The sequence below is a fragment of the Callorhinchus milii genome, unplaced genomic scaffold, assembly GCF_018977255.1.
Source record: "Callorhinchus milii isolate IMCB2004 unplaced genomic scaffold, IMCB_Cmil_1.0 Scaffold21, whole genome shotgun sequence".
Lineage (NCBI taxonomy): Eukaryota > Metazoa > Chordata > Chondrichthyes > Chimaeriformes > Callorhinchidae > Callorhinchus > Callorhinchus milii.
Window position 1 is genome coordinate 2,460,344 of NW_024704762.1, and position 27,658 is coordinate 2,488,001.

At 41.2% G+C, this 27,658-nt stretch overlaps 1 protein-coding gene across 1 annotated transcript in view; it reads right to left on the minus strand.

Moving 5' to 3' along the window:
• Positions 1-27,658, minus strand: part of hdgfl2 (HDGF like 2) — a 36,937-nt gene that overhangs the window by 1,643 nt on the left and 7,636 nt on the right. Inside the window, exons 2-16 of the mRNA XM_042342840.1 lie at positions 23,029-23,105; positions 20,929-21,067; positions 15,614-15,763; positions 15,197-15,325; positions 14,633-14,704; positions 14,099-14,170; positions 13,885-14,002; positions 13,078-13,156; positions 8,506-8,824; positions 7,770-7,885; positions 4,827-4,897; positions 4,096-4,166; positions 1,925-2,026; positions 1,383-1,584; positions 97-229 (exon numbers count right to left, since the gene is read on the minus strand). Of these exons, the coding sequence (XP_042198774.1) occupies positions 97-229; positions 1,383-1,584; positions 1,925-2,026; positions 4,096-4,166; positions 4,827-4,897; positions 7,770-7,885; positions 8,506-8,824; positions 13,078-13,156; positions 13,885-14,002; positions 14,099-14,170; positions 14,633-14,704; positions 15,197-15,325; positions 15,614-15,763; positions 20,929-21,067; positions 23,029-23,105 (1,850 nt within the window). The remainder of the gene's footprint in view (positions 1-96; positions 230-1,382; positions 1,585-1,924; positions 2,027-4,095; positions 4,167-4,826; positions 4,898-7,769; positions 7,886-8,505; positions 8,825-13,077; positions 13,157-13,884; positions 14,003-14,098; positions 14,171-14,632; positions 14,705-15,196; positions 15,326-15,613; positions 15,764-20,928; positions 21,068-23,028; positions 23,106-27,658) is intronic.

Here is a 27,658-nt window from a genome sequence, read left to right on the forward strand (position 1 = left end):
CTGGAATCCCTCCCTCACCTCTCACCTCCCATCCCCTATGAGGAATAACATCACCCAAAAGAAGAGATCGTCCTGTCCGCTCACAGTCCCCCTCACCTGTGCTGCCTGTTGACCTTGGCTTCTTCACTGTTGTTTTCTTTCTCCATCCGCAACTCATCTTCTGTCCATTTCTCTGGGTGGGTCTCACTCTTCTCAGACTGTGCCTCTCCGTTTACTGCCCCAGAGGAGTCTGGCAGTGATTGGTGGGAAGATTACAAATCAGATAATAATAATAATCCTTGCATTTGATACAGAGCCTCATCACGTCTTCGAGACGTCTCAAAGCGCTTCGCGGGATACATTGTAGAGTAACTGTGTATTTTGTGGGCGAAAACCCGGCAGCCAATTGCGCACAGCACTTGCAACTTCCTAAAATAAATAGGATGAGCAAAAACAAGTGCAAAAAAAGCAAGAGATCCTGTCTTCAATTGCAGCAGAGAACTGCTCGATTAATTAGGGGGCAAAGCTATAAGGAAGCACTGGCCACCTTGGGATTTTTTCTCTCTTGAAATCAGAAAAAAAGAGGGAAACTTAAATAAAAGTATTTATAACGGTTTAGAATATTTGTCTTCAATAAGTTTTTTGCTATGTACAAAATCTAACACTCAAAGGCTCATACCTTCAGAATAAAATAATCCTTGTTTTGATATAGCATCATGTTTCAATACATCTCAAAAGGCTTCACTGTAAATACTGTAAGTATAATGGCAATGTATTTGTAGGCAAACATGGCAACCCGGAAGTGAATGACCAATTTCTAACTGGAGGATTGTTGCCCAGGACACTAGGGGGGATCTCCCTTCTCTTTTCAAATAATGTTATGGGTTCTTTTACTTCCACCTGAACAAACAGATGGGGAAGGACTGCATGTCTGACAATGCAATGCTGCCCCAACCCCACAGGCTCGTAACCTAGACCATGAACTCAAAGTCCCTGACGTGGGGGCCTGAACCCACAATCTCCTAACCCCCAACCAACCTGCCCGCTCCCTCCGCTCAGTAGGCTCTGGCCTACTTCACGTCCCCCGCCTTGCTCGCCCCACTTGCCCTCCGCCTCGTCCCCTCTCTTCCCACCTTCAAGACCCATCTCAAGACCCTGCTCTTCAACCATCTTTTCGATCTCCCTGCTTCCCCACCTGCCCTCCACCCTCCCGACCCCGGGTCTATAGCTCTGCCTGTCCAGCGCCTTGGGACGTCATTCCGAAGTGAAAGGCGCTATACAAATGTAATTTTGTTGTTGTTCTGACCCAGTGGTTGGAGTACTACCAACGGAGCCAAGCTGACACAAGTAAGGACAAGCAAAGTGAACAAGCGAAGTGTTCAGTATAGTGGGCAACCACACACCTGTTGTCTGCTTTTCCTTGACGTTGTTCTGTGCTGCTTCCTCCTCCTCCTCTTTGGTTTTGTGTTCTTTCTCCTCCGTAGAGTGGAGCCTCTTCAATGTGCTATTTGCTGAATAGTCTCCTCCCACAAACATAGACTTTAAGTGAGTGTAGATCTCACTTGCTTTTGCCATGACCTCCTGACTGGCTTTGTAGCGGCGAATCTAAAACATCACAACATGCAGGCAATCTAGTCAAACATATCTATCAACACTGCTTTCAACATTCCACTTCAAGCCACAGAATAGAGTTAATACAGCGATTGACCACATCTGAATTAATGGACCTTATATGCTATTCTGGGTTATCACACGTTATTTCCAGGTTTCATGCTTCACTTTTCTATCTATAAATTTGCATCTGCTCTCCGTCCAAGTCCAGCGATAGAAACAAGGGATTTTTGAATTGATTTAATATAGGTTAGTTACTGAATTGCATGGACAGCGACACAGGCAACGTGGAAATAAAACCCATTGGGAAACTGTAACACAAGAAGACACTTGCCTTTTTTAGTGTTGCAACCAGATCGCTGTGTTTCTGTAACAGTTGTGTGGTGACCTGGAGGGTCCTCAAGTCTTCCAATGCCTCTACACATTTCTTTATATCCTACAAAACACCAAAAATTAAAAATCAACAACAAAGGTAGGGAATAGACAGTCTAAATGCCGGACAGTGCAAAATTTGGCCTGGAGTCATACTGAATGCATAGTCAGTTCATAGAATCTTACAGCACAGAGGAGGCCATTCGGCCCATCGTGTCTGTGCCAGCTCTTTGAAAGAGCTATCCAATTAGACCCGTTCGCCAGCTCTTTCCCCATAGCCTTTGTTAGTTCAGCAACAAGTATGGATCTGATAGAAATAGGATTTACATACATTTACTTTTCTAAAATTCAGATAATTAGGATTAAAACATTCACAGACATCTCAATAATACAACTGCAGACGACTGTTGCATGCTGTTTGCATTTAAGCTCTCTGAGTTGCTGTTGTTGAACTCAGAGATCAATGTAAAACTTTAAGATTCCATCAAAGTTTAAGTCTAGTTTGAATAGTAATGTAGAGGAACTGAAAGGACTACTCTGGGCCATCTGGCCAGCTCAGAAGGAAAGAATTCCAAGTCGTAGCACTGGATCATAATAATAATCTTTGCATTTGATATAGCACCTTACCATGTCGTCAAGACGTCTCAAAGCGCTTCACAGGATATACTGTAAAGTGTAGTGACTGTATGTTTTGTGAGTGAAACACGGCAGTGTCCCACAAAAAGCTGTGGGTTGAGTGATTAAATTATTATTATTATTTTTCAATATATTTTTGAAGGGACTTTTACCCTGGGGAAAGCAATCCACCAATCGACTAATAAGCGGGTTCCCTCTGTTATTCCTGTTATTGTTGTTGTTGAATCTCTCAAACAATATGTTTGTCAAACAGCTACTGAAGTACATCCCCCGCCTTCCTGGATAAGATAATATTTTGTGTTCAGGGAGAATGGATTTCCCCCACGCATGATATTGTGGGATAGAGTCTGAGAACAGACCTCCCAGTCTTAAGTTCTGGAAGCTGCATCTTACTACAATAACAACTTATAATAAGTCTCAAAGTGCTAAGGTAGAATATTGAATAGAATTACAGTAATAATAATAAATGTTGTATTTTGTATAGCGCCTTTCATGTCCAAGGACGTCTCAAAGCGCCTCAATGATCTACTGTAAAGAGTACTGTATTTTGTAGCCGATGAGGTGCATCTGTAAAACCTCGGGAGTTTTCATAAACCCAATTTGTCACTTTGATATCTTCATCTTATCCAATATTTTACCAATAGCTCATCTCAGTAAAATCTCACAAAATAAACACCACCACACCCGTTTCTATGAAAGAGACTTTCAGATTGATAGCAAATTATAGCAATTCTACAAGGATTTACAAATTAGGCATAAGTTAGGTTCTTATTCTCAAATCTGAAGTTTAAGATGGATTAACTCTTGCAGCGATATTGTCCACACTGACCTCTAACCTACCATTTAGAAAAAATAAACCCCATTTGTTTTAGGAACAGAATTGCGTCCTATGTTCCATTTCTGCCACTGTTCATTCATCTGGGAAAGCCCCAATATTCCCGCCACACCCATTCCCCTCCATGTTTTGACTCGAATCCCTCTGCGTGTTAATGATTTGCAGTAATAAATGGATAATAAATGGATAATAGCAACTGGAATTTTCTTTTTGACCCGAGTCCGATATAAACAGACCTGTAGCAATGGCGCCACCCAGTGACTTCCCATTAACAGCGCAGTTCGAGAACTTGGATGGCCAAACGTGTTCACCCAACAGGGAGTATTTCTGTGGCTCACCCCTCTCCTCTATTCTCCACGCCAAAAATATGGTTTCAGCATAGAGTACGTCAATGCAACAACAAATGGCACAAAAACAACACTTTCCATTCACTTTTTTTGCACAAGGGGCAAAACTAAACAGCGAAAAATAAACCAGCTCAGTCTCCTTCAAACGAATGACGCTTGCGTGCAATGAATTAATCAGAGTTTCTGCCTGGAAAATAAACGGCGTTGTAGTTTGGATTCTTTGTTTAACAGGTGAAGCAAAATCACAAGCTTCAGTCTGTCACCATCACCCCTGTAGCGCCTGGGCTTCAGTGCAAGTTGTTCTCTGATACTCACGGGACTGTCGACTTTCAACGCATGCTTAATGTCGGTGTGTAACTTCTGTAGCTTCTGTTCGGTTGACACTTCTGTCAGAACAAGAATGTGGTGTCAGCAACAAGTTTTAGCTTCCACAATACCATCTTTTGGTCCACTCCCTTCCAATCACTCTCCGACTGCTGATGTTATATAATAATCCTTGCATTTGATACAGCGCTTTTTACGTCTTCTAAATGACTCAAAGAGCTTCACAGAATATACTGTAAATTGAATTGATAGTATATTTGTGGGCGAAATGCAGCAGCCAATTGCACACAGCAGCATCCCACAAACAGTCGTAGATCGAAGTGAGCAATTTTATTATTGTTTATTTTCTTGAGGGATTATTATCAGGCTTGTGGGGTAAGGAAACTTGCCCAAGGTTTCGCCCGGCTGGGAATCAAACTCAGATCTCTTGCTTGTGAGGCGAGTGCTCTAACCACTGAGCTACAGGACTCCACGTTGTTTGACGGTTGCCTGGCACTCTCGGTAATCTTGCACATTATAGATTGATGAAATGGGACAGAGGCTGATGCACTCTTCAAGTCAACCGTGGTATTTTTGTATGTGAGTGTGGGTAGTTTGTATAGTTTTTTTTTAAAGAAGTGGGAGCTCTCGCTCTTCTCTAAGCTCAAGCAAGACAATCACCAGAATATTTTACAAAATAAACCAATGGGCTCCTACGCTCATACAACAGAGGCTTCAATTACCTTTTTTCTTTTCTATTTTCTTAACTTGTAACTTTTCTTCTCTCTTCTTCTGTTTTTCTAGTTTGGCTGCCCTACAGAAAGATCACAAACGTGTGACTTCTCAATGATCCAGAGCAACATCCTTTCGCTCAACATACAACACAAGGAACCTGATCACAAGGGCACGAGTACAGATTTTCCTTTTATAAAACATTCCACAACAAAAGAATAATAGGCAGATACCATTGATACCCATCAATACAGCTTATAATTGGTGAATTACATGACCTTTTAGTTCCCTCCCTTGAAGTGGTGCGACCAGGTGAGAATTGCCCATCTCACCTGTAGCAGATGGGGTTAAAGGCATCTTTTCTGGCAGCTCGGGTGTCAAAAGCACCAGAATGTCAAGCAACGCAGCCCAAACCTCAACCTCCAAAGGAACTATCCGCTCGCTTTTGCCAACTCGCATCTCCTTCAGAGGCAGAACAATCCACTGCTAAACACTCTGATGCTGTGCAGTGCAACGTTCCATCGCCAGAGGAGGTGAGAGAGACAGCGGTGGGGATTAGGGGATGTGGAAAGTCAGTCAGTAATGCAGAGGGCCAAATTTCCAACGCACACGCAAAGATGGAGGATTAAAAGTTAGCTTGATCCTGCCTCTCTCCTCCCAATGGGATGAATTATTTGATAATTACGTGCTTGGTAAAGGAGGTTTCCAACATTTCGCTTCTTCACAGATCCAGACTCCTTATTCTTCACAATAAGGGAACGTGCTCGAGCAGGTGCGGGATAGCACAAATCAGCAAAGACAACCCAGAAGCAGACCTGTCCCTGAGCCCTTATGGACTGAGCCAGTCAATCCAAGTACTTGCATGAGAATGCAGATTTCATAAGAACTATAGCCAAGCATGCTGGAAAACAGCAAGGGAGTCCTCAAGACAGAACGAACATAAAAGCAATTTGCATTTCCACTAACTGTGAGTTTATAGGATTGGTAACTATGGAAACCACCATCAGTGACTAAAGAACTTGTTCATTTCTGCACCTCAGCTTCCATTATTTATTCTGTTGATTAAGATTTTGTGGAGAGGGCTGCAGAATGTTTTGGAGTGTCACTAAGGAGATTGCAATGACCTTAGACAGTTTGGATAGCTACTGTCTCCATTTAGAAAGAATTTCACCGGTGCAAGGTCTCTTTACAACCTTTGAAGAAAATATGATCACTAAGATGACATACTTTCACCAGACTTGAGATGTATGGGAGGTCATGTGGAATGGTGTGTGTATATACACAGAAGGAGGGACAAAGTATGGGAGATTTATCAAAGACAAATGGTGGACAGCACACAGATCCAAGCAATGGCAGGGGAGTAGAAAGTCCTAAACCAGGCGGAGACAGTATGACAAGATCTTCTCGAAGTCACATCCATCACAATTTTGCCTTTAACAGGGTACTTTGTCTAGAAAACTATATTTTTCTTACTGGAAAACTGAACTCTTGTTATTTCAGTATTAAACAGGAGAGCCCAGCAGACTCTGCCTCTCTGCCAGGAAGCAAATTGACTCATTGGCTCGGTTGACAAGTGACTCATACAGTTCCATTGTGAACTACTGGGAAGCTTTTGTTGATCTGAGGTCTTTACTTATAGGTCCTCCGGACAAATTCTCCTACTGTGAAGAATAAGAGGACAAGGATCAGCGAGATAAGAGGGTTCACGAATCATCTCAGCTCTCTGCAAAGGACAAAATTAAACTTCACCTTCAGGAAAACCTATGTTATAAGACTAGTCATCCCCCCCTCCTCTAATTTTAAAAACACAACTTACTGCAGGGAATGGGGTACAAGACTCAGTGGGTTATTCAATCTAATTTGCAGGGACTCATAGCTTGAATCAATCTTTAATATTAACTTTTCCAAGTCACAAATCAGAAATGCTTCCGTGTAACCTTTGCCGTGAAATTAGTTTGTGGATATGCTGAGGATCAGTGTGATGGGATTCTGGTTGCTGAGAGTAAACCCGACTCGGAATCGATCGATTCCACAAACTAGACCAGGAACGAAAGTAAAAATTCAAGAAGTTTATTCCAATCCCCAAAAAGTTGTCTTACATTCTTGGGAGATATTCCAAACAATTGAAAAATGATTTATAATAATTTGTTAAGACTAGTTAAGCTTTGGAAATCACCATTTCCTGAGTGTATTATTTTGCTTTGCTTTTTTGTTGTGGTGTTGGATGATTTAGAGGCAAGATTAAAGAAATGTGAAATAGTAACACATTTGCTATGGCTAGTAGTCAATGGAGGATTTTAATTACATTGCGAGTCTCAAGATCCTTTTACAAGATTACGAGGCTAGACAAAGGTCATTGAGATTGTAGGATTCACTGAAAATAATACTCCCGCATGTAGATAACGAAAGCTGCCTTGCAATGTGTCCAAATAATCATGGCAGTTCAGGTAGGGTCAGAAACTCAACAGCAAATCACAAATGGTTGCTAGTCTACCTGAATCCAGAGATTCGGTTAAATCTAAGCAAGTGCAGCAAGCTGGATACTGACAGTCATGAGAACAGATCCAGGCTGGACTGGGTTGCAATACCTCCGCAGTCAAGTACCCTACTGACACAAATCAGCCAGCCTCACGCAAGAAAGACCTATTGATGAGACACCAGAGGGTAGCACGATCTCTCCCCCTACCCACACAAAAATGATTTATTGCCTTCTATTGTGAGTGGAGTGGGGAGGGTTACAATGGAGAGAATCAGAGGGGGCAATCTGTTTCTTGTACAAATGTTACATGCCGAGCAGCAACAGGTTACAAGACTCGTTTGTATTTTTCAGAGCTAACTTAAGCTTTTCTTCTGCACGCTAAGACAATTGCTAGACACTGATTGAATGACATCTGGATTTACCTTGTTTACTCTATTAGCATAGGTGTTGGTTAGCAGTTGAGTTGGAAACATACCTTTCTTTGTGCCTCTCTTCCTGCTTACGCTTTCTCTCCTTTTGTTCTCTCTCNTTTTTCTGTCGATTGGATCTATTTGTCGGCTCAGAATGCGGTTTCTTAGACTTTTTCTTCACCTGCCAAGAACAAAACAACGCAGCCCCTGCTTAACCATATTGTTACCAAAGATAACGACCTTGGTTTAACATCTGTTCCAACTATGCCATACTAGCCCAACAACGTACTGAGAGTGTTAACCTAGACTTGAGTTCAAAGACTCCAAATGGGGGCTTTAACACACCACCTTCTAACTCAGAGGCAAGAGTGCTACGAACTTAACCGGGTTGATGCTTAAAACGATCACGTTATTCCTATAGTAATTGTATTAACTAATTTTTTGACCCTCTAATCTGCAAATTAGTTCTATAACCACTAGGTAAGAAGGTCACCAAAATCGTTTCTAATTGAGGCAAAAGAGGCATTTCATTCAATGTCACCAACTGTAATTCAAGTGTAAGTGAGAGCGTACATGCGAGGGGGGTAATAGAGACAGGCTGGAAGAGGGGGAGGATTACAATCGGTGGAGACTCATGTGGGATATAAACACCAGTAAGGAATAGATGGGCTGAAATAGACAGTCCCAGGACTGCAGATTCCATGTAACTTACTGGATACCATTGGTAAGATGGACTTCAACCCATGGAACAATTCATCAGATAGATAAATCTAAAGAAACATCCAGACCCAACACACTCACCTCTTTTTCCTTTTCCACTTCAGAGTCTGAATCAGAAGAGACCTTCAATCTGGCCCGATTTTTCTTGGTCTTCTTTTGTTCCTCCTTCCTCTCTGTGGCAACTACATCAGTTATTTTGTCTCTATCTTCCTCTTTCTCCTTCTCCTCTTTCCGTCTCCTCTTCTCTTCCTCCTCCTCCTCCCGTTCCATTTTCCTCAGTTTCTTCAGCTCTTCCTCCTGCAGTTTCCTTCTTCTCTCCTCCAGCTCCTTTTTCCTCTCCTCATCACGTTTCTTCCAGTCGCTTATCTTATTTTCTCCATCACTGTCACTGTCACTGCTGCTAAGAGCGAGGGAAAACAAATCAAACAATTGAAAATAAGAAATATTTGACCTCATCCCCCAGAATATTCACCCTACTCTCTGCCCATTACAGCAACAAGCTTAAATGAGTCCAGTACCCTGGCATCTGCCAACTTTCCTAGTAACCTGCTCCAAACGTTGATTAACCCTTTGTGTTAAGCAACATTTCCTGGTGTTCATCTATAGCTTTGCTACATAAGAACATTTAAAGCACGTTGAATATTAAAGACCCCCTCTTTGGGCTTTGGACTTTCCAGCGCTTTCGAACGTCCTCCCGACGTGAAAGGCACTCTATAAATGTAATTTTGTTGTTGTTGTTGTTGACCTGGTTCACCCAGTTAGGGTCAGGAATAGCACATCATCCACTGCCTCGCCACTGGCTAGATGCGAGGCTGTGAAATTGTCCCAGGATTCAGCAGCATCTGCTCTTTAAAACAGCACAGACATGATGGGCTGAATGGCCTTCTTCGGTACTGTAAATTTCTATGGTTCTATCAACCCTGCAAGGATCAGCTTCATTAATCAAAGGTCCAAGCAGAGGAGAAAGGATACAACACCCACCATCAATGTGAAACCAATGTAAAATTGAGGGAAAAAAAAATTAGCTTTGATGGTTAAAGATTCTAAAATCAACCCATTTTTTCTCTTCAGATTCCAATGGTACATTTCATAACATAACATATAGGAGCAGGAGTAGGCCATTCGGCCCTCCGAGCCTCTGCCCCGCCATTCAATCATGGCTGATCTTCTAATCTAATTCCAGCTAATAACCTAACACTGCCTTATCTCATATCCCTTAATCCCTTTTGCAATAAGAAATCTATCTATCTCAGTCTTGAATATGTTCAAGGACTGAGCGTCAACAGCCCTTTGGGGTAGTGAGTTCCATACATTCACTGCCCTTTGAGTGAAGAAGTTCTTCCTCAACTCAGTGCGAAAGGGCTGCCTCTGATTTTAAGGTTGTGACCCCTGGTTTTAGTTTCTCCAACCAGGGGAAACAACCTCCCACTGTCTACTCTATCATGCCCTTTGATGATCTTATAGGTTTCTATAAGATCCACTCTAATTCTTCTATATTCTAGAGAATATAGGCCCAAATTCGTCAGCCTATCCTCGTAACTCATCCCCTTCATCCCTGGCACTAACCGAGTAAATCTAAGCTGCACCCCCTCCAAGGCAAGTACATCCTTCCTTAAATAAGGAGACCAAAACTGCACACAGTATTCCAGGTGTGGTCTCACCTATACAGTTGCAGCAAGACTTCCCTACTCTTATACTCTAATCCTTTCATAATGAATGCTAACATACCGTTCGCCTTCCTAATTGCTTTGCTGCACCTGCAGAGTAACTTTCTGTGATTGGTGTACAAGGACACCCAAGTCCCTCTGGACGCTAACACATTCCAATCCCTTCTAAAAAATAACCCGCTCTACTGTTTTTGCTACCGAGGTGGATGACTTTGCACTTCCCTACGTTATACTTCATCTGCCACCTACTTGCCCAATCACCTAACCTATCTGTCGCGCTGCATTTTTTTAAAGTCATCCTCTGTGTTGACACTTCCTCCTAGTTTTGTGTCATCCGCTAATTTAGATGTATTAATTTCGATGTCCTCATCTAGATCTAAATAGCTGAGGCCCAAGGACTGATCCTTGTGGCACTTCACTAGTCACATCCCGCCAATCTGAAAAGGACCGGTTATCCCTACTCTTTGTTTCCTACCCGTTAACCATTCCCCAATCCATGTTAATATGGATTTCCATGGGCCCTTATCTTTTGGACTAACCTTTTATGTGGCACCTTATCGAATGCCTTCTGGAAGTCCAAATAGACCACATCCACTGATTCACTCTTATCTAGTTTACTCAAAATATCCTCAAAAAATTCTATAAGATTTGTCAAACATGACTTCCCTTTTGTAAAGCCATGTTGACTTGGCCTAATTATATTGTGTTCCCCTAAATACCACATCCTTAATCAACGATTCTAAAAAATTTTCTATCGCTGATGTGAGACTAACTGGCCTATAGTTCCCCCATCTTTTCCTTTCCACCTTTTTTAAATAGTGGTGTGACATTTGCGATCTTCCAATCCATGGGGACTGTTCCAGAATCCAAGGAATTTTGGAAGATCAGACATAAGGTCTCCACTATCTCATAAGCTCCTCTTTTAAAACCCTGGGATGCAAACCATCTGGACCGGGGATTTGTCACTTTTTAGTGCTGACAGTTTCCCGAGCACCAATTCTCTACTAATGAAAATTTCCCTAAGTTGCTCCCTGTCCTTATCCCTTTGGTGCATCTCTATTGTTGGCAGACTGGTTGTGTCTTCTAGGGTGAAGACAGATGCAAAGTACCCATTTAGGGACTCTGCCATGTCCTTGTCCCCCATTACAACTTCTCCCGTCTCTGACTGTAGTGGACCTACATTTACCCTCACTAGCCTATTCCTCTTAATATATTTGTAAAAACTTTTACAATCAGACTTAATGTTCCCAGCGAGCTTACCCTCATAATCCTTTTTCTCCCTCTTAATGAGTTTTTTAAGTTTTATTTTGCTGGTTTCTAAAACTCTCCCAATCTTCAGATGCGACCGCTGAGAATTTTGCACTACATCCTTAAATATTTGCCACTGTTGGTCTACATTTTTACCTCTTAATCTTATTCTCCAGTCTATTTTACCTAAATCTTTCCTCAAAGCTACAAAATTAGTCTTATTTAAATTCAGAATACTTGCCTCGGATTTAACTATATCCCTCTCTAACTTAATGCAGAATTCAATCATATTGTGATCAGTCTGCCCTAGAGAATTCTTAATACCTACACTGCCAACTCGCTCTGTTTCGTTACACAAAACAAGGTCTAGGATGGCCTGTCCCTTAGTTGGTTCCTCGGTATGCTGCTCCAGAAAGTTATCTCTCATACACTCAATGAACTCTTCTTCTGGCCTACTTTTGCCGATTTGGTTTTCCCAATCTATGTGGAGATTAAAATCACCCACTATTATCGCTTTACCTTTCCTACATGTGCTCCACTGATTTCTTGATAGATACCCTGTGCTATATTGTGATTGCTGTTTGGGGGGTCTATAAACCACTCCCATTAATATTTTCTGCCCTTTATTATTTTTTATTTCCACCCATAGTCTCGACCTACTGGTCATCAGATTTCAGATCCTTCCTCTCCACTGCTTTTATTTTATCCCTAATTAACAGGGCTACCCCCCACCTCTTTTCCCACAGTGCCTATCTGTCTCTAAACTGAGAACCCTGGAATATTTAATTCCCACCCTCGATCTCCTTGTAACCATGTTTCAGTGATGGCTACTAGATCGTACCCATATGTGTCTATCTGTGCCTTTAGTTCATCAGTTTTATTCCGAATGCTTCGCGCATTCAGTTATCACATTTTTAATTTCCTACCATTTCCTCTACTCTCTGATTCCTTATCTACTTTGCCAAGCTTCTTACCCCTAGTTAATATATATCTATTATCTGGCATGCTATTCTGCACTGTCATCTTTACTTTTTCTAATGCTAACTTATGGTTTCTCTTACCTATATATTTCCCCCCCTTTACTAGTTTAAATTCCTATTTATTTCCCTGTTAATTCGTTTAGCTAGGACATTTGTCCCAGCACGATTTAAATGCAGCCCTTTTCTCCGAAAGAGCTCTCTTTTCCCCCAATATTTGTGTCAATGGCCCATAAGGAGAAACCCCTGAGTTCCACACCACTCTTTTAGCCATGCGTTCAAGTCCTTAATTTGTTTGTTCCTGTACCAATTGTCGTATGATACAGGCAGTAGTCCCGCTATTACCACCTTCGATGATCTCAACTTCAATTTGGACCCCAGCTCTTCAAATTCCCTTCTCAAGTCATCTTGGCCTACTCTACCGATGTCATTGGTACCTATGTGAAGTACCACCAACTGTCTCTGATACTCCGCAGTGTCTGCACCTCAGATTCCAGCTCAGCTACTCTGAGCTGGAGCTGCCTCAAGTTTCAGAATCTTCTGCAGATGTGGTCACCCGGGGTCAAACTGCCCTCCATCAGCTCCCACATGTCACACTCCTCACATAACACCTGCCACGCCTCTTCCAACTTGAGTAAGTCAATGAACTTAAGTTAATTAAGTTAATTAGGTTAAGTTAATTAAGTTTTAAGTCAATCAAGTTGATCATTCAGATTTTCTTCTCGTTCCTATTGAATGATGTTCTTGGTCAGTTTGCTCACCTCATGCTGCTGGAGACAGATGGTAACCTCTCGGGCTTTGCTCTCCTCCCTCGAGGTTTTGGAGTCTTTTTCTCGGCCACTAAACAAACAAAAACATTCATCTCTAAAATCGGGGTGTGGGCATTCAGTTATAGAAAACTAAACAATGGTAATCGTATCAGACAGGTGTCAATCATTTGTACATCCATCTGTCCAGCCTACATCCCAAAGGACTCCTTCAACACTTAATTCATTATAATACTTGCATTTGATACAGCCTCTTATCACGTCGTTGTGACATCTCAAAGCTCTTCGCAGAATAAATTGTAAAGTGAATTGACTGTATATTTTGTGGGCGAGATGCGGCAGCCAATCACGCGCAACATTGTCCCACAAACAGTCGTGATTTGAGTGACCAATTTTTTTTAAAAAAAGGAGTTATTACCCTCAGAAAAGCAATGTGCCAACCGGGTTCCTACTTACTGCTAGGTAAACAGAGGCGTATGTGTCGAGTAAGGAAACTAGTCCAATGTTGCACCCTGACGGAATTCGAACCCATGTCTCTCACTTGCGATGTGAGCGCTCTAACCACTGAGCTACTGGACTCCAATTTCAATAATAATATTTCCCATTTGATTTTAGTGCCTTATCAAAATGATGCCTCTTGTTCCTGAGTTTCCAACATCCAAACTTGCCCAAATCTTCATAATTCTAAATAAGTTGAAATCACTTCCCCCATTAAAGGTGATTCGTTTACTTTTGGCCCTGTTGGTACAGTGGCTACGGATGAATCTGATGTTTAGAGATTCCTCATCTACACTGCAATACCTGGTTTTCTGCCTCTGGGAGGTTTCTTAACAGAATCATCAGAATCTGATTCTTTCTTGTAATCTTCATCATCATCCTCCTCCTCCTGGAACTGCATCTTCTCCTCTTCCTCCTCCTCCACCTCTTTCTCCTCTTCTTCCTCTTCCTCCTCCTCCACTTTCTCCATCTCCTCCTCCTCCTCCACTTTCTCCATCTCCTCCTCCTCTTTGTACTCCTCCTCCTGCTGCTGCTGCTCTTTCTCCTCCTGCTGCTCTTCATCCTCCGAGTCCTCGTCAGATGATGACATCTAGAATTAGTTAAGAGAATAACAGACAGCACAGAGGAACAACTTAATGCCGGTCTTCCATTACCCAGTGTCATACTGGAGCAAACTCAGTCCTGGTAAAATATCCTGCTTCTCCACCACCCCCCCCCACCCATCCCTCTACCCTCCCAAGGAGGATTATAGTGTTACGGGATCTTTTAACAACCAGCAGGCACCATTTTGAAAAATCATCAACAAATAGAACAGGTTAATAGGAAGGGTGATTGACTCATTAAAGAAGTAGTCCAATGTTGTAATGGAGGACAGTCGGGTTGATATTATGGAAGGATGCCATCAAATGGGTAAAAAGGGTCTTCTTCATCCAAACCTCACTTATGATCTTGTCGCCAAAGTGAAACCTTTATAATCGTCTTCCCCGTTTCAAATATAATCCCTGAAACCAAGATTTCCCCAAAAGCATAAACAAAGTCATAATCAATTTACCTTTTTCTTCCTTCCAGCTGCTGATCCCCTCCGAGGTGTTCGGGACACGACTTTCCTTTCTAGGGTGAATTCCTAGAGGAAAAGTTTAAGAGAATGTATCAAATAACAACAACTTGCACTTATATAGCATCCCTCACGCAGGGTAGGGGCCCTTGTCAGTGGTAGAGCACACAATGCTGAGCTGGGGGGGAGGTGACTGTAGGCACGGTGGAAGAGGAAGGTCTTCAGGCGCAACCTGAAGATGGGGAAGGAAGGGGTAAGGCAGAGGGATAGAGGAAGAGCATTCCAGAGTTTCAGGGCGTAGTGGCTGAAAGCGCAGCCACCGATAGTGGAACGAGGGACATGCAAATGGTTGTCAACCTCAATTTGGTATGGTTTATAAAGACCTAGGGTCTTCAGTTGTCAATGAGTTGCCATATAATTTACTGTAGTGCAATTAATACGAACATTTCACCCACCCTCCCCCTGATTTTACAATAAAAAAGCAGAAGAGTGCAAGAATTGTTTAATATTATTCTTTTGAGGTACTGCAGAAAAATCTGCCTTCACTCTACATATACTCACTTGGTCACTGTTTTTCTCTGATTCCGACGAACTTCCTTCAGAATTCTCATCGAGTGAGTTTGACCCAGCCTCCTCCTCCTCCTCCTCCTCTTCATCACTTGATTTCCGAGCACGTTTAGGGGGTGGTTTCTACAAAAGAAGCAGTGGTAAGAAGTTTGCACTGCTTAATGCACAGTTAGTGCATTTTATCACAACCCCGGGCTGTGATCAGCTAACACGTCACAAGACTGTGAATTGAACCTGGGAGCTTCTGGTTTGCATACATCAGTGCTAAACCTTTACCACTACCACTGACAAGTCCTCAGGATCTCTGGCTCACTTTGGTTTTAATTGAAACACACTTGTACAGGAAAGGGGAGTAAATAAGGGGGAGGTTAAATCCCCTAAACATTCTCCAATCGATGTGAATGAGCTCACCTTTGTGGGCAGAAGCTGTCTTTTGAACCCGCAATGCTCAACACTGCCCTTGTCTGATTCCACATCACTCACTACTTTGGGCTCTTCCTCCGGCCCACTCTCTGCAGCCACCTCGTTCTCAGGAGCTTCACTGTCTGAAGAGCTTGCTGGCTGAAATAAACACAGACTGTTAAGTGTTTTACTGCTAAAGATCAAAAGAAGAACTACAGAAAGAGATCTATTTTCTGGAAGCGCTCCGGGACACTACCCCACTTGAAGGGTGCATTATAAATGCAAGTTATTGCTGTTAATTTGTACAGTGAGTTCAAGGAATTGGGAATTAAAAAGTAGAACTTCCAAGGTAATAATACAGGGATTGCTGTCTGAGCCATGTGCAAATTGGTACAGGTACAGGCAAATTAAAGAATCAAGAATGGTGCGGAGAGCAGGGGTTTCGTTTTACGGGCCACTGGCACCAGTATTGGGGGAAAAGGGAATTATTCCGTAGAGATGAGCTCAGTCTAAACCGGGCTGGGACCAATGTCCTGGCAAAACGAATAAATAGGGAGGTAAGGCAGAACTTTAAACTACTAAGGGTGGTGGTGGTGGGGGGTGGGGGGAAGGGGGGTGAGGGAAGGTTACAGTTAGAAGTAAACCAGTAAAACTAAGAACAAGGTAGAGCAGATTAGCGAGGGAGATAAACAGAGTGTGTCAAGGAGAGACACGAAGCTCAGCAAAGAAAATGGGGCATTAACAAGTTGGGGAAATAGCAAGTAGTCTACATTAAAGACGCTATATCTGAATACACGAAGCATTTTTAATAAGATAAGTAATTAATTGCACAAATAGAAACAAACGGGTATGATCTAGTAGCCATTACTGAGACGTGGTTAAAGGGAGATTCAAGGGTGGGAGCTAAATATTCTGGGGTATTCGGCATATAGGAAAGATAGGCAATGTGGGAAACAAGGTGGGATGTAGCCCTGCTAATAAAGGATGGGATAAAAACAGGATTTTAAATCAGGATTTAAAGGAAGGATTTTAAATCAGAAAATCAGGATGTAGAGTCAGTCAGTATGGGTGGAATTACGAAATAACAAGGGGCAAAAAACATTAGTGGGAGTAGTTTATAGTCCCCCAAACAGCAGTTACAGTATTGTGCAGAGTAATAACCAGGAAATTAGAGGAGCATGTAGCAAAGGAAATACACTAATAGTGGGTGATTTTAATCTCCATATAGATTGGGAAAACCAAATTGGCAAAAGTAAGTTAGAGGAGGAATTTATAGAATGCATTGGAGATAGTTTCCCAGATCAGTATGCTGAGGAACCAACTAAGGATCCGGCGATCCTCGATTTTGTTTTGAATAATGAAATAGGGCTAATCAGCAAGCTGGAAGGCTCCCCGAGGGCAGAGTGACCATAACATGATGGAATTTCGCATTAAGTTAGAGAGTGTGGTTAAGTCCGAAGCAAAGGTCTTAAATTTAAATAAGAGTCAACTTTACAGGTATGAAAGAGGATTTAGCTAAAATAGACTGGGAAATTACATTAAAAGATATGACAGTAGACCAGCAATGGCAAAACTTTAAAGATATAGTACATAATTCCCAGCAATCACATATTCCCTTGAGGAATAAAAATACCACGGGAAAAGTGGTTCAACCATGGCTAACTAGAGCAGTTAGTGAAAGTATAAAATTAGAAGGAGACCTATAATACTGCCAAAAAAGCAGTTAAACACAAGGATTGGGAGGGCTTCAGAGATCAACAAAGAAAAATTGATTAGGAGGGAGAAAATGGATTATGAGGGCAAACTAGCTTCGAACATAAAGACAGACTGCTAGAGTTTTTACAAATATATAAAGAGGAGGAGACTATCAAAAGTGACAATGGTCCATTACAGGCAGAGAGAGAGAGGAAGAATTATAATGGGGGATGAAGATATGGCAGAGTCATTAAACAAATACATTGCTTCTGTCTTTACGTTATAAGACACTGAAAACTTACCAAAAATAGAGGGGAACCAAGAAGCTAATGTTAGTGAGCAACTTAGGGAAATTAACATCAGTAACAAATTAGTACTGGGGAAACTGTTGGGGTTGAAAAATGGGAAATCCCCTGGACTGATGGCCTGCATCCTAGGGTTTTAAAAGAGGTGACTGCTGAGATAGTGGATGCCTTGTTTTTGATCTTCCAAAATTCCCTGGATTCTGGAACAGTTCCCATTGATTGGAAGATCGCAAATGTAACATAAGAACATAAGAATTAGGAGCAGGGTGCAGGAGCAGGAGGCCTGGGTGGGAGAGTAAGCTCTGAAGCTCTTATTGAATGAGGGGGCCGAATGGCCTACTCCTGCTCCTAATTCCTATGTTCCTATGTACTAATCACAACAGTGGTTGTGGGGTATCCTCCTGACATAAAAGGCACTATATAAATGTAATTTGTTGTTGGTGGTGGAAATATTAATTTGAGACTCCTACATCAGCTGGTGCAGTTGGCAACTTTTCATTGAAGTGCGGGCAAAAAGACGAAGCAAAACAGACAGGGATGATGTGGTTGCATTTCAACTTTCTGGCTCCCCTCACCACCCTCCAACACTTACTTAGGAAGCGTTACCGTGACTTCAGTAAGCCGACAATCATTCTTGCAAATATAATGTTGTCTGACCTGTACATCCCTACAGTTTCAGAAATTTATAATCATTCCGTCCAAGATATGACAGAGAGGGGTAGTTTAAAAAAGTACATTGCTGGGTTACTGAGAATTAATATTCCTGGTACATGGTATTCACTGATGTGTTGAAGAGGAATCTTGATACATACATGAGTGGAATTTCCTGAAATCTGCTGATCTGGAAAAGTAACACCACGGGGATATGGGAGGAGGGAGATTAGGAAATGTGGACTAAGAAATGTGGAGGCTCGTATGGAGTTTAAACACCAGTACAGGCTAGTTCTGTGGAGTCCTGTAGCTCAGTGGTTAGAGCACTCGCTTTGCAAGCGAGAGACCTGAGTTCAATTCCAGGCAGAGGGCGAAACCTTGGGCAAGTTTCCTTACTCCACACAGAGCCTAATAATAATCCCTCCAAAAAAACAAAAAACAATAATAAATTGGTGATCTTCAATCTACGACCGTTTGTGGGACATTGCTGTGCGCAATTGGCTGCCGCGTTCGTCCACAAATATACAGTCAATTCACTTTACAGTGTGGTCTGTGAAGCGCTTTGGGACGTCCTCCCAACGTGAAACGCACTATATCAAATGCAAGGATTATTTATTATTATAGTTACAATAATAATAATAGTTGGGTCAAATAGCCTGTTTTCGTCCTGTAATCTCTATGTAATTCGACGCAATTCTACCTGGACAAACAGAGGTCATTTACATCGACTGGATCTGCTGCTGTTTAACATTTTTTTTAATATAGAAAAATACCTGGTGTTAGTGCGCTCTACTTACTCAAAGTGTAAGTTTGAGTAAGTGTAAATTTGCCAGTTGGGCACATTGATTTGCTGTAAAAGCATGACAGTTCCTGAAGAGAAAAGGCTAGGCAAAGGGGGAAGAAAAAAAAAGCGTGCTCCACTAATGGTAAAACTTCCTGAAATCTGCTGACCTGGAAAAGTACGCCACAGGGAACTAACTCCTTACGACACATTCGTACGGAAATTATTTAAAAACGAAAAAAACTCAATCCGCAGAAATTTTCCTCCACACAACTGATAGCTGGGCATGTTAAGTCACTGTAGAGGTTGCAGAGCAGCATTTACCACACAGTTGCCAGGGGATTTCAACATCTCCATTCAGATTCTCAATACAGTAAGACCATTCTACTCCATTCATTAGATTTCTGCTCTAGTATGCCTCTTGTCAACACATTCACTAATTCGCTTAATCAGCACTTTTTAAAAAATATATAAGTAGTCTTTTTTCAACTCTTCTCTTCATCCCACGAGGATTGTCAATTGCTCCTGGCAGTGCAAATCGATAGTTAAATTAAGGGAGAGGTTTTTATTTTTTTCCCCCCTCAAAATAAAACGGTCCAAATTAGCATGTATACAAAGGCAGTAGCGGTGGTGACTGAACTTGCATGATTTTATCATTGTTAATTCATTCAGATTTACAGATATTTGAACCAGTATCAAAACAGGCTTGAATGTTAAAGAGTTAAATGACACCTTAAATGATATAAATGAAGGCAGCCCTGATAGTATAGTAGACAGAGCTGCAGATTGCAGAACAGGTGTTTGAGGGTACAAGTCCCAATCCATGCTCAGTTTGTTTTTCTCATGGAAAGGCTAAGCTCATCTTGTTATGCTGAAAATCAGCCTGACTTTAATCATCCTGACATACACAAAAGAGAGTCGAGGAACTCGGCCTATTTTCATTGGAACAGAGATGGTGGAGGTCAGACCTAAAATAGATCTTTAAAATTACGAGACGTTTTCATGGAGTTGATTCTAAAAAATTATTTCAACTGGCTGGTGAGTCATTGTCAATTTAGGATAATTAGCAAAGGGGAAGACGAGGAGTATTTTTCTAAACACAGAATGGTTTGAATACCCTGTCCAGTGTGGTGATTGGGTTAAAAATATTATCTAGAAATATTATCTTACAAAGGGGAACTAGATACTCCTAAAAAGGCAGCCATTTGCAGGGGAAAGGCAGGTAAATGGCATTCTTCTGTGTTGTAAATTTCTGCGGTTCTGTAGGCCCTCTAGAGCACCATCTACTGGTGGTGTGCATGTGGTAGCCAGGTGGGGGGACAAGTCAGGCTCGGCTGTGGTGTCCCCCAAAATCGAGTACCCTGCCGATACTCACTGACACGGCTCACACATGAACAATGTGACAACCAGCACGCATGAAACCATACCCCAACGAGAGTAAACCAGACCAGAAGCAGAGAGATATGTACAATATATCTGTGAAGAGCTTTGAGACGTCTCAACGACGTGATAAGGCGCTATATCAAATGTTCGGCCCGTGTCCTCTCCACTCCACCATCGGTGGCCTGAGGGGCGAGGCAGTGGCAGAGTCAGGCAATGTTGTGGAGTTGGGGGAAGGCAGAGCGGGTTATGGCACAGATGTGGGGGAGAAAGGACAGTTGAGGTTCGAACAAGACGCCCAGGTTCCTGACTGGTTTGGTGAGGTGGAGTGTGCATCTGTGGATGCTGATGTTGTCAATGCCTGAGGTGTGGAGGTGCTGGATTCCGCACCTCAGTCAATATACAGTCAATTCACTTTACAGTATATCCCGTGAAAGGCTTTGAGACATCTTGAAGACGTGATAAGGCGCGATATCAAACGCAAGAATATTATAATTATATTATTAACTCACTAATGGTGCACTGAAGCTGACGTCTGGATTATTTTCTATTTCCCACAATCCTTCATTGAATCCTTTCCTTTTGTTGGGTTTTCCGTATTTGTCTTTATATTTTTCAAATGCAAAAATGTCTTTTGGTCCCAAAAATGCCCTGGGCAAAACAAACAATAAACCAAACATTAGCAAGCTAACCTGCAGGTATTAAGTGGATACAAAGAAAGCACAGAGAAAAGGGATTAAATGACAAGCCATGCTTAAATAAAATTAAATAAAAACAGATGCATCACTCCATCACTTCAAACCTTAATTCTAAGTCTATATGAAGACCTGTAGGTTTTCGGTATTGATTTTTTGATCATGTTTAAAATCAGACTAGAAATTTAGGGGATTTTATCAATTTTCTTTTACAAAAACATGCAAATCCACACGCTTTAGACAAAAACAATTTACTTACGAGAAAGTGCATTAAACTCTAACCTATTCTATTTTAAACTTTAATTCACATTGATCATTAATCAAACAAATTCTGCAATTTATTTCCCCCAATGTAAACAGTGCTGCAAGCTTCTCATCTCAACAGTGCAGGTGAAAAGACTTTTCTCCATCTCCTGAGTCAGCAACCATATCAGTTAGAAATACATTCACAAGAGGTTATGTCAAAGCCTCATGTCTAAAATACAGGACTTGGCTTTTCTGAATTGCTTAGATTTAATATTCAGGAAATTGATTTTCCATTTATAGTGCAGTTTTTTGGAGGGGGGAGAAGGGAGACTCTCAATTGGGTACATTGATTAGCCAATATTCTCGGTTTAGAAATTTTAAAAATCATTTATTAAGAACCCACGTGTGAAATATTGCGAGAGGATCCAAACCTTCTTACCCTAATTAGCCACCCCTCCCATTCTAAAATTTTAGTGGTCGAGACCCTATTTCACACCCCGAGACACCAAAGTGTTACATTCTCCAGATGTACATAGCAGCAAATCACACTAAGCACTGGTGTTTTAACCCACTGCCTCCATGCCGTCAACCATACATAGTGGTTCATGTAAAAGTGAAAATGCTGACACAGCAGTTGCCTTACAAAGACTCTCTTGACCGCTGTCAATTATTCCTAAAAGACACCATCTTCTACAGAACACGTGTTAATATTGAATCAACAGCTACCTGGCAAAGCAAAGCTTCTCCCACTGTGTGGACTTTGATCCCTCTGCACAGCAACTGGAGCAATATTTTTCAAATCTTTAAAATCATTCTAGGCAGCTCAGTGGTGCACCATATACAAAACAAAATTACATTTGTATAGCGCCTTTCATGTCAGGAGGACATCCCAAGGCACTCCCCAATATAGTCACTTCCCAAGTAGGAGATAATAATAATAATCCTTGCAGTTGATATAGCGCCTTATCACTTCGTCAAGACATCTCAAAAGGCTTGACAGGATATACTGTAAAGTGTGTTTTGTGGGTGAAACGCAGCAGCCAATTGCGCACAGCTGTGTCCCACAAACAGTCGTGGATTGAGTGACTAAATTATTATTAGTATTTTTTTAAGGGATTATTACCCCCAGAAAGAGATGAGTTGTTCTTTCAAAACTCCACACCTGATCTCTGGGCTGGATATGACTGAATGTGGGCGAGTGACATGACCGAGGAGCCATATATAAGGCAATGTTTCTTTGAAAAAAAACTTTTTTGTAAAATACATGCAGTAGCTCAAAACTACACTAGGACCATTTCAAAAGTATCACAAAAATGTAAAATAACCAAGTAAAACAATGGGCACCAACCTACATAGGGGAGGTTTATTCTCCCTATATATATATATATACTATATAGTTTGGGACATGACATGTGACTGCCAGGATGGTAGAAGGCAAACTGAATGGTTATTATTCTTTTTTCAATCAAGCAATTCTCATGTTCTTGAGATTCTTTTCAGAAAGTTGGAAAATATTTAACTCTTGCTTTTTTGATGTCTACAACTGAAAACTGATCCTGCATTAACCATCTCTCTGTGTCCCCCCACTGAGGTTCATGACTTATCAGTAAATATTATACTATAAAAATACTCGTACATTGCACAGTGCTGTAACGAAGCGGAGATACGTACGTCTCATGAGTGCCGTAGAAAAAAATTGGATACTTATTTGATGGTGGTTTCACAGCACCCTCTGCTACATCGTCAATCTGAAACGGATGAAGAATTATTAATGAGAGTTATTTGGGTCAACAAGGAGGATGTGTTTATTTCTCCCATTCCACATTCTGAGTAAACAGCAGTCTCAATATGATTTACAGGCCATAATAATCTTAAATTCCTCAAATAGTTAATATACAAGTAGACTTTATAAATTCACAAGCAGCTCATTCATTATTCATATCTGGAGTCAAAACATTTATGGACTTCAATGCAGTGTAGTTTAACTCAACAATAAACTGCATTTCCCCCCTTCTTCTTGGGTTTTTCCATCCCTTGTTCCAAAGTTAAATGCCATTGCTCGCCAAGAAGTTACACAGATGTTCTACACCATTCTTTGCCAATACAGTTCTGAAACCAGTCAATGGGAGGTGTACCAGAACCCTCAGCAATGCACCTGTACATTTTCTATATAAAAAATACACTTGCACAAACATTTCTGTAGCTAAATTTAGTTTCCCCTTAAGATCAGAGATAGTCCTTCCTGGCTAAATCGCTGAGAGTAAGCCTTACAAGAAACCAAACAGAATTGTATCACAGCTGCCAAACACTCTGCTGATCCTAAATTTTGTTATTTCTTTCTAAGCTTTTTGAAAACTTGCAAAGAGAATAGGTCTTGGGCTATTATTGTCAATCCAAGTAGAAATGTTCAAGACAGATCTCCCATCTCACACAAGTAGCTTCTCTCTCACTCTCTCAGGAATGTGCTGATTTTTAACCTCAATGTATTCAAGAACATACTGGATGACCTAAATTTAAACTATTTGAAACAATTTCTTTATTCTTTCCACTGGCATCCCTTCTTGGTAATGAATCCAAATGCGACATTTACAAATTTGTTGACCATAAAATTTTATTCCAAACACAATCAAGCACTTTAACCAAATCTACAAGAGGTTTGATTTTATGAATCCATTGTATCACTTTAATAATAATCCTTGTATTTGATACAGTGCCTTACCACATCATCAAAATATCTCAAGGCACGTCAAGGAAATTCACTATGAAATGTAGTGACTGTATTTATAAGCAAATGCGGCAGCCAATTGCGACACAAATCCCTGAAGCAAATGCAAATTTAATGTGGAGGATTGTTGGCCAGGAAACTGCGAGAAACTCCCCTCCACTTTTCATATTGTGTCACGAGATCTTTAATGTCCAGCTAAAGAGGGAGACAAAAATTTAATACCCATACTGTTTGTAGGACTGTGGTGTGCAAATTGGCTACCATGTTTGCCAACAAATATACAGTCACTACACTTCTTAGTAAAATCCTGTGAAGTGCTTTGAGACATCTCAATGTTGTGATAGGTGCTATATCAAATGCAAGGATTATTATCATCATTATTATTATGATCAACACTTAATCTATAGGATACTTGAATGGTGCAATTTCCTTTGAAACTCAAGGCATGTGATACAACTGTTCCAAAATTTAGTTCTCATGTTATTATTCCAGATGCACACTGAACCGAAATCATATCTGTGCTGGCTCTTAGATCAATGAAATCGACTGAATCGTTTTTTCAATCTGCATCCTCAATGGTCCTGACATCCTTCCTAAAAGCAACGTGAACATCTTTGGACACAATAATGTGACCTAACTAATGATTTATACAAGTTAAGATTTATTTCATTGGCTTTATATTCTATATACTATTTCATAAAACCTACGATCCCAAGAGCTTTCTTCACAGTTTTGTCCATCTTGAGAGAAGGATTTAGATATGTTAACTCCTACATCTGTCTGCCCTTCCACTCCATTTAAAATTGTATCCATTTATCATATCCTCGTACTTCCTCTCCCTACTCCTCCCATAAAAGGTATAACCTCGCGCTTTTCTACATTAAATTCATCTGCCATCTCTCTGCCTACGTAGAGTCTATTTCCTCCTGATCTTTACATTCTTCATTGTTCTTCATTGTTAATTTGTACCTCATATAATCTTAGAATTGAGCATCTTGTATCACAGTTCAGTTTATATAAAACGCAGTGGTCCATGACCACCACCATTTACATCTCTCAATTTCAAATAAGAACATATACTTACTCCCACTTTCTTTTGAATTCCTTTAACAGGTGCAGCAAAGCAATTAGGAAGGCGAACGGTATGTTAGCATTCATTATGAAAGGATTAGAGTATAAGAGTAGGGAAGTCTTGCTGCAACTGTATAGGTGAGACCACACCTGGAATACTGTGTGCAGTTTTGGTCTCCTTATTTAAGGAAGGATGTACTTGCCTTGGAGGGAGTGCAGCGTAGATTTACTCGGTTAGTGCCAGGGATGAAGGGGATGAGTTACGAGGATAGGCTGACCAATTTGGGCCGATATTCTCTAGAATATAGAAGAATTAGAGGGGATCTTACAGAAACCTATAAGATCATCAAAGGGCATGATAGAGTAGACAGTGGGAGATTGTTTCCCCTGGTTGGAGAAACTAAAACCAGGGGTCACAACCTTAAACTCAGAGGCAGCCCTTTCGCACTGAGTTGAGGAAGAACTTCTTCACTCAAAGGGCAGTGAATGTATGGAACTCACTACCCCAAAGGGCTGTTGATGCTCAGTCCTTGAACATATTCAAGACTGAGATAGATAGATTTCTTATTGCAAAAGGGATTAAGGGATATGGGGATAAGACAGTGTCAGGTTATTAGCTGGAGTTAGATTAGAAGATCAGCCATGATTGAATGGCGGGGCAGAGGCTCGGAGGGCCGAATGGCCTACTCCTGCTCCTACATGTTATGTTAACCAACTTTTTATCCATGCCACCACACTGCATGAATATCATGCACCTTAATTTCTTTTAAAACAAAACAAAACCTCTTACACTGCACCTTACCAAAAACCTCCTGAAATCCCATATATAGTACATCCACTGCATTACTTTCATTAATTCTCTTAGTAATTCTCTTAGACTGTGGAGTCCTGTAGCTCAGTGGTTAGAGCACTCGCCTCGCAAGCGAGAAACCTGGGTTCGATTCCCGGCAGGGCGAAACGTTGGACAAGTTTCCTTATTCATATTGCCTCTCTTTACCTAGCAGTAAGTAGGAATCCAGTTGTTAGTTGATTGCAGATTGCTTTTCTGCGGTTAACAATTCCTTCAAAAAAAGATAATTTAGACACTCAATCCATGACTGTTTGTGGGACACTGCTGTGTGCAATTGACTGCCACGTTTCGCTAAAAAAATGCAGTCAATTCACTTTACAGTATATTATTCTGTGAAGCGCTTTGAGACATTTCAAAGACATGATAAGGCACTATATCAAATGCAAGATTATTATATTATTAAGACATGGCAAGGATTATTAATACAATATTATCAAAGAAATTCAACAACATGTATTTATATGGCCCCCCCATGCAGCGTAATGTCTCAAGAGTACTTAGCTCGGGTCATGAAGAACTCCAGTCTGGGTGTGTTAGCTTTTAATTGTGGGATATAAGAAAGAGGACATGCACTTAAACACTTCTTTTTAAACAGGTTATTTTTTGCTTTCCTAATACAAAGTAAAACATTAAATAGTTAATAGTTTTCTTTGTACTTAATTCCATCAACACCCAATTTTCTATTTATAATTGGTTCATGTCTTTACAAACCCAAGCTTTTTAGGTGTGCTGGAGATTTTGCACACCAACAACAACAACAAGATTCCATTTATTGAGCGCCTTTCACGTCGGGAGGACGTCCCAAGGCGCTGTACAGTTGGGTCAGGACCCGAGCAGGGGGAAATGGTCAGGGTGAGGGAAGGGAGGGAGCGAGGAGGGGGTAGAGAGTCGAGAGGGGAGCTGAAGGCTCGGTCAAAGAGAAAGGTCTTGAGACCGGCCCTGAAGGATGAAAGGGAGGAAGCGGCGAAGGCACTGGGGATAGAGTTCCAGAGCCTCGGGGCTGAGAGGCTGAAGGCCACCGATGGTAGGGCGGTTGGGGCGGGGGATGTGGAGCAGACCGGAGCCAGAGGAACGGAGGGTACGGGCAGGTAGGTAGGGGGATAGCAGGTTGGAGAGGTAGGGGGAGCGAGGCCGTGAATGGCCTTGTAGGTGAGGATGAGGATCTTGAATTTGACTGGGTTTATTCAGACAATACCATAAATAAATAAACGCTGCACTTCTGTGCATTTTTTCCTAATGCAGTCTTCAGCATTTTCTCCCTTTGTTTAGATTCTATTTCACATACAAGTATCACCTGCAGAATATAACATTGCAGTACTCAACAGGATCATTTGCTCCAAAGTATGAGTTTCATTAACTTGAAGCAGCGTTACTGAATCAGATGGAAATCTTACATTTTACATGTCCAAATCAACTGAACAAAACAATCTGTTTCAAGTGGTAAGACAGCAATTCAATTGCCAACATATACTTTGCACTAATGGTACAAAATATTCTATCATTAAAACCTGAAATTAAAGTCAACAAGCCTACAATTCTTTAGATTCTTCATCATTAGATGATATGGCTACTTTTAAAAAAAATTAATGTCAATGTCAGTGGGAAGATTTAGTTGTACACAATACAGTAAACTCCTGATAACTCATCGCTCCAAG